The sequence below is a fragment of the Globicephala melas genome, chromosome 14, assembly GCF_963455315.2.
Source record: "Globicephala melas chromosome 14, mGloMel1.2, whole genome shotgun sequence".
Lineage (NCBI taxonomy): Eukaryota > Metazoa > Chordata > Mammalia > Artiodactyla > Delphinidae > Globicephala > Globicephala melas.
The window spans coordinates 72,251,254-72,269,382 of NC_083327.1; the positions used below are offsets into that span (position 1 = coordinate 72,251,254).

The following is an 18,129-nucleotide window of genomic DNA, read 5'->3' on the forward strand; positions in this document are numbered from 1 at the left end:
CTGTGAAGATAAATACGCATTCGTCGCTTCCATTCTCTTGTTAGTTTCGTATGGACACTTCTCATTTAGAGAAATTGAGGGAAGCACCCGAAGTATTTTAACCCACACCCTCTCATTTGCTCTCTCGTTCTGCCCAGGCGCTGCCTTTCCCGAGCCAGGTGGTGTACAACAGAGTTGGCAAGTGTGGGAGCCGGACCGTGGTCTTGCTTCTGAGAATCCTGTCAGAGAAGCACGGATTCAATTTGGTTACGTCAGACATTCACAACAAAACCAGACTTACCAAAAATGAACAAGTAAGTTGTCTTCGCCCGTGGTTAAGTTGTACTTCGCTGCAATTCATTTGTGTAATTAGCGGGTGCCTTCCGGAAGACCCTTTGAGTCCCTAACAGATGAATACCAGAGTTATAATGTCACACTGTGTTTTTGCCAGAGTGTGGAAGGAAATTTAAGTTAAGGGTTCGGACAGAAGTCTTCAAACCAGGAAGTTTACCTGAAGGGATACTTTTATTAAGACCAATGAAGGCTAGAGTACTCCGGTCATTGTCTATTCAGCTAACATTAGCAATGCGTAAATATCAGAGAGTTACACCACTGAGCTATAAATAATGCTGACATTTTGGGAGCAAAAGTAAGAAGACTTTATTTTAATATTTCTTCCTCTGTGTTTTCTCACAAGTGTCCTAAGTCTTTATGGTTATCATAAAGAGAAAACCCTCTTTGGTCCAGGAATTTTGTTGGTTGATGGGGACATGAGCTTCCTATTATGGTAAGTTCAGGGGATCTTGAGTCTCCAAAACAGCTTCTGGCATATTCACTGGTAACAAAAGAATTGCCCCATTTCCCGGGAATAAATCTGCCCTCATACAGCTGAACCATACAAGGGTCATGCTGGTGGTAGTGTAGGGGTGCTAGGTTCTGCCAGGAAGCTGTACAGACAGATTCTTTTGTACGCTTACACGAAGTAGCCTTAACCATCTCCACTGAAATACTTCACTAATGCAGAAAAGTTAGGCCTAGGGCTCCCACAGTCATTTTACAGGGTCAAGTTTGTTAGCCTGCTCTCAGAAAGTTGCTTCGGTCCCCTTAGGTATTTAGGATGGATGGGTAGCCACCACTGTAAGTCAGGGTTCTCCAGAGAACAGAACTAGTAGGATGGAGATACATTGATAGATAGATAGATAGGAATAAAGAAAAGGAGATGTACTATGAGGAGTTGGCTCATGCAACAGTGGAGGCTGAGAAGTCCCACCATCTGCCATCTGCAAGTTGAAGGCCCAGGAAAGCCATTGGTGTAATTGAGTCTGGGCTTGAGTGTGAAGGCCTGCAAACCAAGGGAGCCGATGATGTAAATCCCAGTCCAAGGGCAGAGGAATGTCCCAGCTTAATCAGTGAGGCAGGAAAAAAATCGACTTCCTCCTTCTTCCACATTTTGTTCTGTTAAGGCCTTCGAGGGATTGGATAAGGCCCACCCATACTGGGGAGGGAAATCTACTTTACTGAGTCCACTGATTCAAATGCTCATCTCATCCAGAAACACCCTCACAGATACACCCAGAAATATTGTTTAATCTGGGCATCCCTTGGCCAGTCAAACTGACACATAAAATTAACCATCACACCACTCAGTGACAAGGTAAGTTTGGGGAATAAACAAGGTATATGGCTGAGTGTCAGGTTGAGGCCATAATTATGGAAATTTCCACCCATGTCTGCTTCTTTCTGAGATAATCTCCACCTTTGAGGCATTCAAAATCTCACACACAAATGGAATATGCAATCAGCCTTCCTGTCTCTCTTATCACAGGGGATGGTAGGACTGTTTTACGTGCATAACACAGCCAGCAGTACTTGCTATAAAGCCTTTATGTTTAGTGTTGTCCACAGTATAGAGATTAAAATGCCCATTCCTTTGGAAACTTCCATTAAAGAGTCTCTGAGTAACAAGTCTAAATAGGCATTATCAATCAGCAAAAAATATTTTGAGATTACCCCTTGCAGGTTCTGTAGTAGGTGCTCAATAGAAAAATTATATTTGGTGACATTTAAGGATATCACAGTTTATCAATAATTTTCATAGGGGTAGGTTCTCTTTGATTTCCTTACCTTACTGAAGAACGAATAAGATTAGGGCTGAAAGAGAGTGACTATAATAAATAGCCTATGCTATTGCAATTTTATTATAAGTATAAAATTTGGTTTTCTTTTGAGTCTTTGGGTTGCTTATCAGGTTAGACTTAAATGTTCCTATGTGTGGAAACTATGCTCAGTTCTTGAAGCCTAACAAAACACAGTAGCTGGATTTCAGTTCCCACTGCTGAAAAGTCTAACAACCCAGAGGGAGCAAAGTAACAAAAGTATTAGACCCTCAGATGTTCAGGAAGGCCCTAGAAGAGCAAGCACAAACTACGAAATTTAAATATACTGTGGGATTTTACACAAATCAGCCTACTTTGTTTCCTGTGAGGAACTGTCAAGGGAAGAATTTAGATTAAAAACGAAGAATAATTTACTAATGGTGCATGAATTGTTAAATCTTTTAGAAAGGGTTAAAGCCAAAGTCATCCTTCTTCTCTAAAATAGAGGTTAGCTCTCATCTGTTTGGAATGACTGGCCTGTCTAGAAGCCAGGGAATAGACTAGACAATCTTTTAAGGTTCTTTCCAGCCCTGTGATTCTGTGATATATTTATACAACTTCTACCATAATCTGTGTATAATTAGTTGAAACATTTCTGATTCCTGTGGTCAGTGTGACCTAGAATATATTTCATTACTTAGTTATTCCAGATTCCTATTAAATTATAAGGCAAGTTTTAAAAACTTAAGGGAAAGGTAAAGCTATGGTAGAAAAAAAACAAACAATTTTGATGTATTTAAAAACAAACATAAGGATAGTGACAGTTGCCTCTCTGCAGCTAGACGAGTAGGCTGTGACATACAAGGAGAGCCAGGAAATGCCAGGACAAAAAAAAACAAGTTTGAAGTAGCTCAAGAATGTTTAAAGAAACTCTTTTTCTTTGTTACGTGCATCCTTTTCCTAAAGTTTCAAAGTGCATGAAACAAGCAAAGAAAAAACTATTATTTTAACCTAGCATATTCAAGAAATAATTTGTGGTGTGAATAGCTCCTCTTCTTGATAATTTATTAAAGGAAAAGGGGGTAAATGATTTAGGAGACAAGTTTAAATTTTATAGTCAGTGGTTCTCAACGTTAAAGAGTAGAACTCTGAAAATGTGTTTCCATGGAAACACTGTTCTCTGGAGTTAATAACAATTCTGCTTCAGGTGCAGTATGAGTTAAACAGGCTCTTGTGGGCTGGCCCAGGACTCTCTCCACCATGTAGAACATTTCTTTTATGAGAAAGTGTGTTCCAAGTTCCAAACTACTGACTTACAAATGAACTTCAGAAAAGTATCCACATACAAGGCTGGAATCATCTGTACTGCTGCATTCACACACAGTGGCATCTCTCTGGGCCAGAGTCAAATTCACACATACATTTCTCCCTGGAGGGTAGCTGTCATCACACACACACACACACACACACACACACACACACACACATCCCCACACATCCCCATTCAGTACTAGACTTTAAAAATCTATTTAATGGGATAAGACACTGAGGGATTATTTAAAAGGAAAGAGAACACGAAAGACAGCAAATGTTAGAATGTCTATAAAAATCCCATTACATCTGCCCTTATAGAAATAGAAATGCCTTTGAAGTTAATATTTTAGAAAACTCTGCCTCAACAGAAGAACATGGACAGCTGGTGCTGGCTAAATGTTGGACCTTTGCAGGGCATATAATGCAAACCTGGGATGACATCATTTCATTTACGCTCTAAAACCGGATTTCAATTTCTTGGTCTAGTTTAGATAATTACTTGGAAAATGGAGATTATGTACAATCTAAAAGATAAAGAACTATTTTCCAGAAGACATGGGGCGTGATTTCCAAAAGACTCATAACCATCTTTGTTAACGGTCTGACCCTATCTTTCAGAACATTGCTCTAAGGATAACAAAAGTCAAAGTGTCACAGGCATATCACAGACATAAGAGTTCAAAATTATTTCATTCCTGTTGGAGAAAGGCAAAAATTGTTGGCATATGAGCCTAAAAGATGGAGAAAGCAAATACTTTTTCTATTTTTATTTATACTGAAGCTACTGAGGATTCCAAATTGCAAACAGCACCTACTCTGTGATCGTTGTTTTACTTCATTATTTCATTTAACTCTTTTGGGCCTAAAATTGTACCAGTGAGTGAGTATGATTTCCTATTTTATGGATGAGAAAACTAAGACAACCAGATGAAGTCACTTTCCAAATATAATAAAATGACTATCCATGGTACCTGGACTTGAACTTAGGCCCTCCCGAATCCAGGAGCCATTCTCCTTATGCAGTGGCTGTCTGCTCTGGTTGCACAGCAGAATACCCAGCTGAGCCTTTTGAAACATATAGTTGCAATGGCCCTTCTCCTGGAGATTCTAGGGTAGAGTCCAGAAAACTTCTGGGGTTTTTTTTGATCAAGTGCCACGGGAGTTACAGAGTTAAGGATCCCTGTCAAAACCATCATATCAGCATTTCCCTAAGTGTGTTACTGAGTATCCTAGTCCCCTAAGACACTGAAAAAAAAAGAAAATACCATGATTCAATAAATCTGGGAAATGTTGTCCCCTTGTCCCCCTCTAGGAAAGTCATGACAATTATTCACATTTTAAAGACTCTGAGGGGCTTCCCTGGTGGCGCAGTGGTTGAGAGTCCGCCTGCCGATGCAGGGGATACGGGTTCGTGCCCCAGTCCGGGAAGATCCCATGTGCCGTGGAGCGGCTGGGCCCGTGAGCCATGGCCGCTGAGGCTGCGCGGTCGGAGCCTGTGCTCCGCAACGGGAGAGGCCACAATAGTGAGAGGCCCGCGTACCGCAAAAAAAAAAAGACTCTGAGAATTCTTTCAATTAAAAACAAAATGAAAAATCTGTTTAACCAGCTTTCACCTAGAGTTTCCCAGTCTTAGTTGGCCAGGGGACTCTTTATGAGTGTTTGTGGCTCTCAGTTGCATCCCACAGAACTCTCACAGTTTGGAGCTGGTGGACCAACCTACATGGTTCCATCAGCCATATCAGTAAAGGCTACTCTTTCACTATAAACTCCACATCTGCTCTGACTCTGTTCAACAGCCATTCAAATGACTAAAATCTTGAAAAGTATTCAAAGGGTAGAGGAGACAGAGCCCCTACGTCTGTGTGCTCTAGATTGCTTTAGCCTCTTGGTCGGAAACAGAATTTCTTTATAGTGTTTTAACTTCCCTTCCCCACTGCTCTCACCTACTGCAAAGTCCAAGTCTGACTGTGACTACAAAGCATTGCGACTCGAGAAGAGAAAGTGCTCCTAAAGAAACCGTGTTAGATTTGGAACCGGTCTTGAGGCCACGGGGATTCCTCCTAGGCTTCCCTAAAGCAGGGTCAATGGCCTCTGTTTAAAGGCAAAGCTTCACTCATTTGTTTTTGCGGCAGGTCTCGCCATTGTTTCTTTATCCATTGTGATGTATATTCATTGGGGACCTACTGTTATTGGTGTATACTGAGCACCAGACAGCACACTAGATGTGTGTACATCTTACTTTAATCCTTTAAGCAACATTATTAGGAAAGTATTATCACCCTCTTCATAGGAAAAAGTAAGTGCTCAAGAAGAATGTGGGAGAATAAGAATTGAAAGTGCACTGGGGTCAAATCCTGGAGAATCTTGAATGTTAGGCTAAGGAGATAGAACATTATTCATGGGAAGTGGGAGGTTAATAAAAAAATTGGTTCTTAACTATCAGGGGCATCAGAGTCTTCTTGGGAGCTGTTTCACAACACATATTTCTAGGTCTTACTACAAAATACTGAGTTATATACTCTTAATGGTGGAGCCCACATATTTGTATCATGGGGGGAAAAACTCCCCAAGAGATGCTCACGCACAATTCTAGTGAAGAATCATTGCATGAAAGCCTCTGATTATTAGAAAGTTTTCTCTCTATTAAGGGGAATCCTCCACTAAGCAAGAACAATTCCTCTTTTACCTGAGAATCCCTCAAAACTCTGAAGACATCTTATTTCCCCTGAAGTCTTATTGAGGGGTATCTCCTCAGAAGCCTGCACATTTATCTCAGAAGCCTTACCCTTGCTTGAGACGTGTTGGAAAAGTCTTCTTAGAATGACCCTCAGTGTTTCCTGACTTTAGAGTAGGAGGGATGTGTCCACAGGCATGAGAGGTGCTCCAACCAGACTTTGGAAGCAAACCAAAAAGATTAGCTGAGCCTGTCTCCAGGCCACAGGGCTAAGTTCACCCAGTTCTGCAAACGAGGTCTTATCTTGTAGTCCTATAGACAAAAGCTGAGTCTGCTAATGAAAACTCAGTGGAAAGAAAAGCGGGAAAAGAAAGAAGCCACAAGACCTGAGAAATTAAGACGTTTTCTCCTCTCCTTCCAGTTGTAGCCATGAGATTGATTTTTCTCTATTCAGATGCAGCCTCTTAGCCTTGTTCACATCATTGCTCCCCCTGGTGGTCTTCTTCTTCATTGCAGGCATGTGTTGCACTGACTGCACAGCCCCAGGCTGAAGGTGGGAAGATCATGCTACCTCCTGCAAGAAGGGCTTCCTCTTTGCAGGAGGAAGAGGGGAAGATAACCTGAGCCCACAGCCATCCTCCTGGCCTCTGAGGTTAAAGGACCAAGGAGTTCTCCTCTGAGCTACTCCTTATTTGGCTTTACTGTGTGAAAACATGCTTTTCTTTCATTTAAGATTTGTGCAAAATTATAGGGCATCTAGTTGTTCACGAGTGACACAAGAATTCAGATCAGAGTAGGGTCAATACTCTGCCAGTTACCGCTGCTGAGCATTTCCCAAAGAAGTCTTTTACTAACCAGCTGTGTTTGTAGAACTGCAGTGTAAAGGTTTTCTGCTCTATCATCTCAGGCAGTTAGGTTGAGAGCGAAAGATTAAAAGCTACTGCCTGGCATATCCTCTGCATTATAAATTCTGTTTGATTCATGCCTCTTTTTTTAAACTTCAGTTCTGTCTCATTCTCAGATGTGCTGTGATTTAACTTCTGCGTTTAGATCCATTCCGTTACATAGTTCTTTTTCTTTCTTTTTTCTTTTTAGTATTTTAAATTCATTCCTGGCTTGTTATAATATACTGTTTTCCTACCTAGAACTTTAAAAAATATTCTCTCTGGTATTTTGATTCTTTTTTTAAAAATTATTTTTAATGCATTTCCACCTGTTAGAACTTTCTTTTAATTTTTCAGCCCATCACATAAAAGGTAGAAAATTCATATCCCCGTAAACCCTCTTCAGTCTCCAGAGTTGTTTTGCTAACCGACCCCTTTCTCCCATTTTAATAGGTTATATATAGATTGAAAAGCAGTGGGAATGATAAGGAGATTGTAGCTTAGTGATAAGTAGCAGGAATTTTGGTGTCAGACAGACTTGGATTTGAATCCTGGCTCCAACTTCTTCTAGTGGTGAGACCATAAGCAATCTATGTAGCCTTTCTGTGCCTCAGTTTCTTAACCTGTAAACCCTGGATAATAATACTGAACTCACGGAGTCGTTTGAAGATGAGATGATGGTATGTGTATAAAGAGCATCTTGATACAGTGCATAGCCTGGGAACCACTCAGAAAATGACAGTTTGTTTGGTGTCGTTACACCCTAAATGTTGTAGTAGTAAAACTGTTAACTCCACGTGACACCACGGTAATGAAGGCACATATCTGGCCCAGAAAGGCTGAATTCATTGCCTTAGTGCTAATTCTGTCTTCAGTGAACTGTATATTTCTTAACTCCAAAAAAATTTTTTTAAAGAGGGTACTTCGTTGCATAAACAATTATGGGTAGGCACCTGGGCTTGGCTTTCTGGGGGAGAAATAAAACCTGACCACAACCCTCAAGGAGTTTTCAAGCTGGTTCAAAGCCAGCACTCAAACTCAGCGATAATGTAACATAAACAGATCATGTCCTGGAAAATTGTCAAAGTTCTGTGGGAAGTTAAAGAAGGTAGTGTCATCTCTACCCAAAGATGTTCGAAACCAAACTCACTATCCCTCCCTTGTGGAACCTGATTGCTTCCTCCTGCAGTGTTCCCCGTCTCCACCAATGGGTGCTACCACATGCTCAGATCCCAGCCAGGACTCTGAGAAGGAAGCTCTGTTGCCCACACCCTCTCCTTCCCTTCTGCTGCCACAAGGCTCAGCAGATTCCCCCTCCTTAATGTACCCAAATCTCTCCATTTATTTTCACTTCCATGCACTTCATTCTGTGGTTCTGAAACTGTTAAGCCGTAGACTCTCCTGGTGGGCTTGTCAAAACGCGGATTGATGTGCCCCACCTCCAGAGTTTCTCCTAATTCCGTAGGTGTGGAATGAGGCCTGAGGATCTGCATTCTTGTTGGACACATGTCCAGTTGATGCTGCTGCTGCGGGTGTGGGACCCACACTGAGAAGTGATGCGTTCATGACCTCATCATTTCCTGTTGGGATTACTGCCGTCTTCCCAGCTAAGCTTTCTGCCTCTCTAAACCTCACCCTCTTTTTCTTCACGTTCTCCACCTGACCTTAGATCTGAGAGAAAAATATCCTTTCTGGCTGTGGACTGCCCAGAGGATAAATGTCAAAATCCTTCATGTGACCTGCAAGACCCTCAATTACCCAGGTCCTACCTTCCTCTCTAGTTATCTACTGCCTTGCTGATCCCATGCCGGACCTCCTGGCAGTTTTAACATCCGTGTCATTTTTGTGTTTTGTCCTTCACATCCACTGTTCACTCTGTCTGCCACGCCGCGAGTCCCTTTCTTCACTTGTTAACTCCTATGCGTCCTTGCAAACCACTTAGAAACACCTCCGTGGGGAAACATCACCTCTCCATCTGCAAGCAGGGACAGGTGCCTCACCTCCGTGCCTTCTACCCCATGGTGATTATCACATGATGGTCCCTGCCTGCTCGTCTACTTCTCCCCCAAAACTCTGAGCTTCCTGAAAGCAAGAACCAAATCTTTTATCTTTATAGCCACAACCCGGAGTGGCACATTGCCTGACAGAGTTGGAAATCAACAGATGGTGAATGAAAGGAGACATCCAGCAAGGCTACTGGGAGGAGGCGAGCATTTCAGCCAGATGTAAAAGTGATTAGGATTTGGACATGCAGAGAGAAGAGGAAGAACATTCTATAAGAAGAATCTTGAGCCTGAGCTTGGACATCAGTCTTGGACATGGTGTGAGGAAGGAATATGGAGGAGTCTAGTTTGGCTGGCCACAGGATGTGGGGTCTTGAGAACCAGCTGAGGGAGATAGTAAAGACAGAATTAACATGACTCAGCAAGGGATTGAGTATGGGAGTTCAGGAAAGACCCAGATCAAATGTGAGGATATGGGGAGTACCATTAACTGGAAAAGGAGTGAAGACGGGCGAAGATCAAGAGTGTGGTTTTGGCCAGGGTGGATTTGGGAACATCATTAGGACACATTCCACTGTCTTGTCTTTGTGTGTCTTCCCACTGATCTTATTCAGGTTTTGATGTCCAGGGCTTAGTAAGCACCCAATAAATGCTGAATGAATGAATGCAGTGGATTTAAAATAAAGGCCAGCAGTGGTCCTGCATGAGCCAAGGAAGAGGAGACTTAGTTTCTTTGGTAATTTTAGGTAGTGCCATTGCCACCCATGCAGATAAGAGTCGAACGAGAGAAAAGGCAGGCTGCTGGCAGCAATGGGAAGACCAAGAGGGAACTCAGGTGATGACCAACGGGGGCTCAGGAGACCCCCTTGTCACTAGACATGGGGAAAGTTAGCGTTTTTGAAGACCATCATGTGGTACCGTGAACCTGATGTCTTATGGTACCTCACGTGGGTTTTCCTATTTGGTGTGTGGGTCAAATGCATGAGAGCTGAGATGTACTCTCTGACTTCCCTGTACTAGTGCAATAAATGCGAGCATTAGTAACCTTTATTCTTTGTTTAAAGATATGTCTTGAATGAGTTATGCACTGTCACTGCTAATCCATTTTTCCTCGTGAAATAGACAGCTTTATGACTATTATGACACTGTTTTCATAATCTAACCACTACTGTTCTTCCATTAAATTTAACACATTGACATGTGTTTAGAGAATGTAATATAATGTTGAATATGTGAAAGAAACGGGTTTTCTTCTGACCTGTTTTTCCAGTCTTGTGCAATGCTAGGATGCTTTCTCATATTATGTGTGCAGAGAAATGTCTGAAGAAAAATCATCTAAAGATTAAAGCATTAAATGGGCTTTATATTAAACATCCACACGGTTATGCTTCTAAGCAGACATCCTCAGAGATCAGTTACCTTTGGTTGCACTTTCAGATTGTTACCTTTGGTTGTGGTTGTGCTTCCGAATCAGTGATTCTACTGGTAGATCAACGAAAGTCAAAATTTACAGCACGAAGGAAACCGAAAGTTTTATTACCGAAAACAAGCGCTGGGGCATGCAGGGGGGATGTAGAGGGTAAACAGTAGATAAAAAGGCAGGATTCAATTTCCTTTTACGCTCAAGCCTGGGGACAGGCAGACCATTATTTACCCGTGCCTGCCACTGACGAACAGAAGCACTGGTTACGAACTGCAAGTCATTTACTTTTAAAATTCAATTTCATTTCTTCAAACAGTCGTTGTGAGCAGGAATATCTAATGAAAGGGTTTAGGTAACGACGTCCTCATGTAACGATCTGTAAGTCATGCACTAGTTGGAATTAATTCATTTAAGAAATATTCATTGGGCATTTCGGTGTATGTCAGCCCTGAGCTGGACAGGAGGGAACACGGCAGACCAGGTTTCCTCTCATGCTTGAGACAAACCTGGAGTTCCAGACTCTGATTTTTTTTATTGTTATTGCTATTATAGTTTACACATGAATGACCGTTTTTGTTTCCAGTTTTCAACTTGAACTATTTTATAAAATGTGAAGTGCTGCCCTTCTGATGTCTATCCAAAGTAGCAATTTTCAATGTGCTTCTTAAAAATTCCAGTGTGTCAGCTTTGATGGGGCAAATTAGAAAAGCTAAGGAAAGTGGAATTCAGGAAGTCAGGGAGTCATAAGAATGCTTGGAATTTCTAACAGATTTTACTAAACATTTTCTGTATCATGACATGTTCCAGAAGACCGTAACTGTTAGTTTATACAAATTAAAACTACTTTTTGCCTTGCTGATAACTGCAAATAAATAATTCAGATGACCACCCACCAAAAAACCGAGACTGTGTGTGTGTGTTTGGGGCGGGCCCGGGGGTGGGGGGATTGTGTGTTTCCTATGAAATACTTGCTTTGTAAATTTTATAATCAAAGAGAAAAATAATGAAATATTGCCTCATTTTATTCCCACTTTTCAATTCTGCAGAACTAGTTTCACATACTTCTGTATTTCCCAGTAAGATCATTATAGAAATGTAAAATAATAACCTGTCTTGGTTTGCCTTTAAAGGAGGGGATTAAAGGCATTTTCTTATTTGCATGTACAGCAACAGGCTGACTTCTCCAGCTAAAATTATTTAACCTGTAACTTTGTGTTCATGGTGGCAATCAGCTAAATTAAATACAGGACTATACATTGGGATAGCTGTGTTTTATTTAGTAAGAAGCCTTATGTAAAGTTCATAAATGTTGCACAAAACACAGCTGTTTGGCCCTGGTCCAAGAGGTAATGAGGATCAAAAGAGTAGGGGAGATAACCTTTAGCTTAATATAGCTTGGTAAATTAGATCCTATATATGCTAATTTTGTACTTTTTTTAATAGATGGAACTGATTAAAAATATAAGTACTGCCGAACAGCCCTATTTATTCACTCGACATGTTCATTTCCTCAACTTCTCAAGGTAAGATATTTTCCAGTTTAATGGTTCTTTCGTTTCTTTTCAGTACGTACTCTCCTTCTAACAAACAATTACTTTAAAATCTACCTTCATTTCCAAGGTAGTGTAATTGCCCTTCAAAAGGCATTTTTAATCCATTTATTTTTGCTGTAGAGGGATCAAAATTTGAAATATTTGGACAGAAGTTCATTTCTTTCTAGAATACTGATCTTAAATCTTGTGGAAACTTGAAATTATTTTTAATGAGAAGCCATTTGACATGATAGTTCTCTCTAAAAAAAAAAATTAGGTTTTGTATTGAAACGAAATAGGCAAGAGATGGATATTTTAGCAGACACATTTCATTGCACATTTTTATACAGTTTGAACTCTCACGGGACTCTGGCACTAGCTTAGTGGTGGAATTATGTGTATTTTATAGGGTCCAAAACGTTAGGACCAGCCTCTCTACCTTTTTAATACTCCAATTGATTACTCTAAGCCTTCTGTGTTTGATGCTGGTGGGTATTCTAGAAACCTGCTTTTTTCTTCAGCTGCAGGGACCTTTTGATAATAATGCAAATCTTCAAATTTATGTGTTTAGACCCTTGACCTGTCAGGTTGCTAACTGCAAGTTCTGGGCAAGTTCCTCTCTTCCCCTGGAATCCATTAGCACAGGTGGCCTTGTCACAGTGCTAGGAGTTCTCAGATTCCTCCTCGAAGGCTGGCCTGTCTGAGCTCACAGTTGGTTTGGGCTGACAGAGCACTGGGTCCAGGGGCAGATCTGCTGACCAGCCCGGGACCCTGGGCCTCCCTCATCAGTCATCTGACCAGCACTTCCCTCACTGCTTTTCCCACGGGGATAACGGGACCTCATAGGCCCACAGGAGAGTCCTGCTAGCTGTGCTGACTTAATGGCCCCGCGGGCCGGGCCACCAGGGAGGCCTGAGTTTGCACTGGGCAGGCACTTTGGCTGCCCAGCCCCAGGATGCCTAACAGTCTGCCGGGCTGGGAGAAGGTTTTAGCCTTCAAAGCACTTTCCTGCTGTGCAGCAGGCCCTGTGCAAATGAAGTGCAGAGAGAATGAGATTCAGCGAAGCAAGTTATTAAGCAGCAAAGGGAGTTGCTGCCTTATCTTTGAAAGCAAGTTTCCTCTGAAGTTTCCCCAGCCTGTCTGATACACAGGGTCCCCTCGGGGTGGTGAACAGGTGAGGAGGACACCTGCAGATTACCCTCAGTGGCCCAGGGGAGCTGCGTGGGTCTCCAACCACATTTCTAAAGTGGCTTGTCACTGGACTGTTTGGGGTACGTGCCTTGCCTCTCACTTCCGGTGGGCCAAGAACATATAATTAGACATAATTAGATAACGAGGACTGGGTAGCTATTTGGGGCCTTGTGGTTTTTGTTTTTTTTTTTTGCGGTACGCGGGCCTCTCACAGTTGTGGCCTCTCCCGTTGCGGAGCCCAGGCTCCGGACGCGCAGGCTCAGCGGCCATGGCTCACGGGCCTAGCCGCTCCGCGGCATGTGGGATCTTCCCAGACCGGGACACGAACCCGTGTCCCCTGCATCGGCAGGCAGACTCTCAACCACTGCGCCACCAGGGAAGCCCGGGCCTTGTGTTTTATGACTTGTAGACGGCAGAGCACGGACCCTCTGACCCCTTGCTTCGCTCATGCGCTTCCTTCCGTCCTTCCTTTCTGCGTCACCCCTGACATCCTCAAAACTCATTCATTTCTTCTTCTTTTTTTAAAACTTTTTATTGGAGTATAGTTGATTTACAATGTTGTGTTAGTTTCAGGTGTACAGCAAAGTGAATCAGTTATACATATACATATATCCACTCTTTTTTAGTTTCTTTTCCCATATAGCTCATTACAGAGTATTGAGTTGAGTTCCCCATGCTATACAGTAGGTCCTTATTAGTTATCTGTTTAATATAAGTAGTGTGTATATGTCAATCTCAGTTTCCCAATTTATCCTCCCCCTGCCCCTTACTCCCTGGGAACCATAAGTTTGTCAAACCTCACTCATTTACTCCTCTTGCTTCAAGGGCAAATCTTTACAACCCAAACAAACTGCAACACAACTAATTTTAATCAGGATGGTATAGCACTCTAACGACAAGCCAACACCAATATCTTAACTGGATCAGCAGAGCTGGGCACAGCCTGGTGACCGTATTTTATCATGGCCTACACTACCAAGGGTTTAATCTTGATTGATTTAGTTCTGAAAGAAAAAAAAAATGGTAAAGACCTTTTAGAAGACACCGCATTTCAGGAAGCAGTGTCAGCCTGGCTGTCAGGACCTCTGGGTGTCAGACCTTCCTGCTGACCATAGGCTCGGCGAACAGTTTAACCTTTTGAGGGCAGAGGGTCTCCGTTTTCCCATCTATAAAATAGGGACAGGGACAGTTCCTGCCCACCCCTGGTTTGTAGGGATGCTCTGAACACGTGAAGGAAAGCCTTCCAAGTTCTTGGAGAGAAGGATATTATGTGTATTCCAAGTGGCATTTAAAAGGCATTTCTGTAGAAGCCTCAGCCTGAGCCCCAAGTTTGGCTCCTGTCCCAGTGCAGCCTGGCAGTGTCTCTAATGTAACGCCTTGAGGACAGGGCCCCGCTCTCTCTGGTTTCTCCTCCCTCGATTCCACTTTGTTCAATTAAATACATACATATTGACGACCCTCTATCTCTGGACCCTGCGCTAGGACTGGGGCTTCTGCAGTGAACAAGAAATGCTGTCCATGCCTTCAGGGAACTGTAAGTTCTTCGTCCATTAAGGAAGAAGCAACAACGAAACATGATGAGCTTTAGGAGAAAGACTCAGTGGGTGTCCCCTAGGGGAAGTGGGAGGGCAGGACCCTCCCTGCTAGAGCAGGAGCCATTGCTGCTGGGCTGTGAGGGATGGTCCAGCTTTAGACAAACGCAGGGGAAGGGCACTGGCGGCCCAGGAGCCAGCCTGAGCAAAAACTGAACAAAGAGAAGGATGGAAAGGAATCCCGGAAATGGGAGCACAGCAGGAATGGAACAGTAGTGAAGAGTTTCAAGCAGGAAAAAGTAGAGACTGGCCTGTTGAGCTCGAAAAAACTCACGCTGACTATGGGTTCAATCTCATTTTCTCTTCCCATCCCACATGCACAAGGCCCGGGGCCTCAGCTACGAGACCTCCATAAGCATAAACAGAATGACACATTGAATTTTAATACATTACAAGAATATTACACTCATTGAACATGGGAATTTAAGCCATCAGCTTTTCTTTTTCAAGGGAATAGCTTTATTTAAGGAAAATTTCTTGGGTACAAATGGCAAACTGTGGGCATACAAGGAAAGCCCCCAAATACACAATTAATAGAGAAAAACAACTATGTTGGGACTTGTTTAGAGGGATTTCACATACTTTTAAAACTGAGGTCTGTATTTTGAATTATAAGGTATAGAGATAATTAAGCTGCTCTTAAGACACCTGCCCTGATCTTTGCTGACACGCATTGTTTCAAGATAATGAGGTTATTAAGAGAAGAATTGACGCTGCAACCTGATATTCTGTATTGATGCTTTATGTCTAAGTTTCCTTACATTCTTGACATGCAGCAAAACACTTGCTGGGAAGCGGCATGTAAGAATGAAAGTCTAACCTTCCCAACACCTTCTTTTGTACATTTATGTTCTGAACTCTTGAAGTGTACGGCATTATACCAAAATGAATCACCCCTTATGTTTTTTCTCCATTAAGTATGGCATTCTTGTCTGGAATTTAGATACTCTGAGTGATGTAAAATTCTTTCCTGTGAGTTTTTGGTGATTCAATAAGTTTCATTTATTCATAACCTAGGCATCTTGTCCTGTCCCATTTTTTCTCTTTTTTTTTTTAGACCTAGAAGGAACACTTTCTCCATAACCATTTTTATTAATTCAACCATAGAAAGCAATACTATCAGACCAAAAGAGTGCTTTTGTAGTTGCCTCGGGGAAGGCTCCCTGCCAGAGGAGATAAACACTAGGAGGTCAGCAGAAACCTCAGATCAATTTGGGTTCGTGAGGTTTTCCACTGCTCTTTGGTTTTTGAGCTACCTGAAAGTTCAGGCCAGACAGGTGTTTTTCACCTGGTCTACCTGGAGAAGTGAGTCAAAATTACCTCGGCCTAAAAGATGCTACTCTTTGTTGTGATGTTTAAGTAGGATGTTTAATATTTTTGTACTCTGGTTTCGTGTGTCTGTTCCCAGTTGTTGAAGTCACCTAAAGAATTAGAATTTTTGAAGAAGTTCCGCTTCCCAACATCACCTCTTTAAGTATGTCTTAGATCATCAAGACTGTGACAGACAATTCAATTTGTCTTCCCCCCCTCCTGCCCTGTTTTGTTTTCTAAGATTATTTTTTGGCAGTGGGGGGGAAGTAATTTTTTTCCAATCTACATTTCCCCTCGACCCCCAACTTGGGTCTTGCAGGGAAAACACTGTGAAGGTTTGTGTCAGAGCGCCATGCTATGAAAATAGCCCAAGCAAATTATGAGATATCAATACACTAACTGATCTCAAACTACCACTACTCTTAACCTTTTTCCGTGTCTCTTCCTTTCTCACCCATGACCCCCTTACCCTTCTTTGTGTCCATTTCTCTTTCCTTATTTGTCTCTGATGGTGGCTCCAATGCCAAAACTAACTTGCAAAAGCAAAACATTTAAAAATCAATCAATCGCTGCGGAAGTAAGTAGGGTGTGATGTGCAAGGACACGATGTGAGTTTTGGACACTTTCTTTCTTCCCTTGAAGGGAGGTCTTAGTTACTGATGTGAACAAAGTCTGCCCTCTGATGGCATCATTTAACAAAACAAATCCGATCTCGCTAATTCCATAATTCAAACGGGTTTCCACATCTTATTTCTAAATGTTGACTTTGTTTTCATTCTCATTAGCAAAGTCATCCATTTTAATTGTGCCCTGCAAATCTTTTGTAATAGTGACAGACACCTCAAGCTCTGAAGAGAGCGTCAAAATAAAACTGATATTAGCGCTTAGTGAATGCTATCTTTACCTGCTTAGAGCCCAGAAGTTTGATTTTCAGAATGAGAGTCTTCTCTCAGTTTATCCTGTGAAGACATGGCTGGACTTATCTTCCGGAAATGGCGCTCTCCGCCTCCCTTTTCTCTTTTCCCTCCACAGCAGGTGGACTCTGCTGCCCCGTGAGCCCCCACTCGTGGCTGGCCCGTCAGGGCGTGGTGTGATCTGGGCTTGCCCTGAGCCCACCTCCCTGCACACCACGAAGGGCTTCCTCCTTGTTGTCTATTGGCTTCCATCAAGTCATCTTCCTCTCCCAGCAGGAACCTTAACTCCAGTGTCCCAGCTGCCCCACCCTCACTCAGCAGAAGCCCCCACCTCTCTTCCCTCAGGACACCCAGGGAGCAGAGAGTAGCTCAGCCTCTGCTTGCGTTAGGTGATGGGAGGCTCTGTCCTGGGTACCAAGGATGAAAGTGTCCACTGAATGAGGTGGTGAGGATGGAGGGTGGCCCTTCCACCCCGTTGCAGCAAATGACCATTAATTAACCATCTTGCCCCTCTTCCGCCCACAGGCAGCCCCTCATGCTGCCCCCCAAACAACTATATCCTTTTCCACGGTGGCCTTTCTCTCACTTCAAAATGTCTCCTTCCTCACTGCCAGGGATCAAAGCATGGGCCACTAGCCTTGGGACACTCTTCCTTTTTTGATGTGGGTGACAGCGCAGGAATAACCTCTACTTTTAGGCCAGACGTGAAAGATACAGATATACTTTCAGTAGAATGGAAATTGCCAGGGGTAAGGAGGAAGGAGGGGAACGGGACTTACTGTTTACTGGGCACAGAATTTCAGCTGGGGATGATGAGAAGATTCTGGAGTTGGATGATGGTGATGGTGGCACAGCAGCGTGAATGTACTTGATGCCACTGAACTGGACCCTTAAAACTGGCAGAAAGGGTAAATTTTATGTTATGTGTATTTTAGCACAAGTAAAGATTATATATATGTATACTTTCAAAAGCTGTTTGCACTCATAGAAAACTCTACTGTAGTAGGAGGACAAAATAGTCTTAACTCTCTAGAATAATTTTTTTTCACTTTCATGCTTTATTGAAAGTAAAATATGAATCAAAGACAGGTATTGGTAAGCAGGTTATGTCTCTAAAGAATTACTTTTAGTTCAGAGCAGAATGTTGTCCCATCTCCCGTGATACAAATCCTTTGCGGACCAATGCATCTGGTATGAAACTCAAGCAAGGAAATAT

General features: G+C 42.6%; 1 protein-coding gene across 2 annotated transcripts in view; it reads left to right on the forward strand.

Annotated features, from left to right (window-relative positions):
• UST (uronyl 2-sulfotransferase) overlaps positions 1-18,129 on the forward strand; it is a 301,044-nt gene that overhangs the window by 162,899 nt on the left and 120,016 nt on the right. For both annotated transcript variants that reach the window (XM_060283633.2, XM_030853209.3), the window contains exons 3-4: positions 138-293; positions 11,817-11,896. In XM_060283633.2, coding sequence (XP_060139616.1) covers positions 138-293; positions 11,817-11,896 — 236 coding nt within the window. The remainder of the gene's footprint in view (positions 1-137; positions 294-11,816; positions 11,897-18,129) is intronic.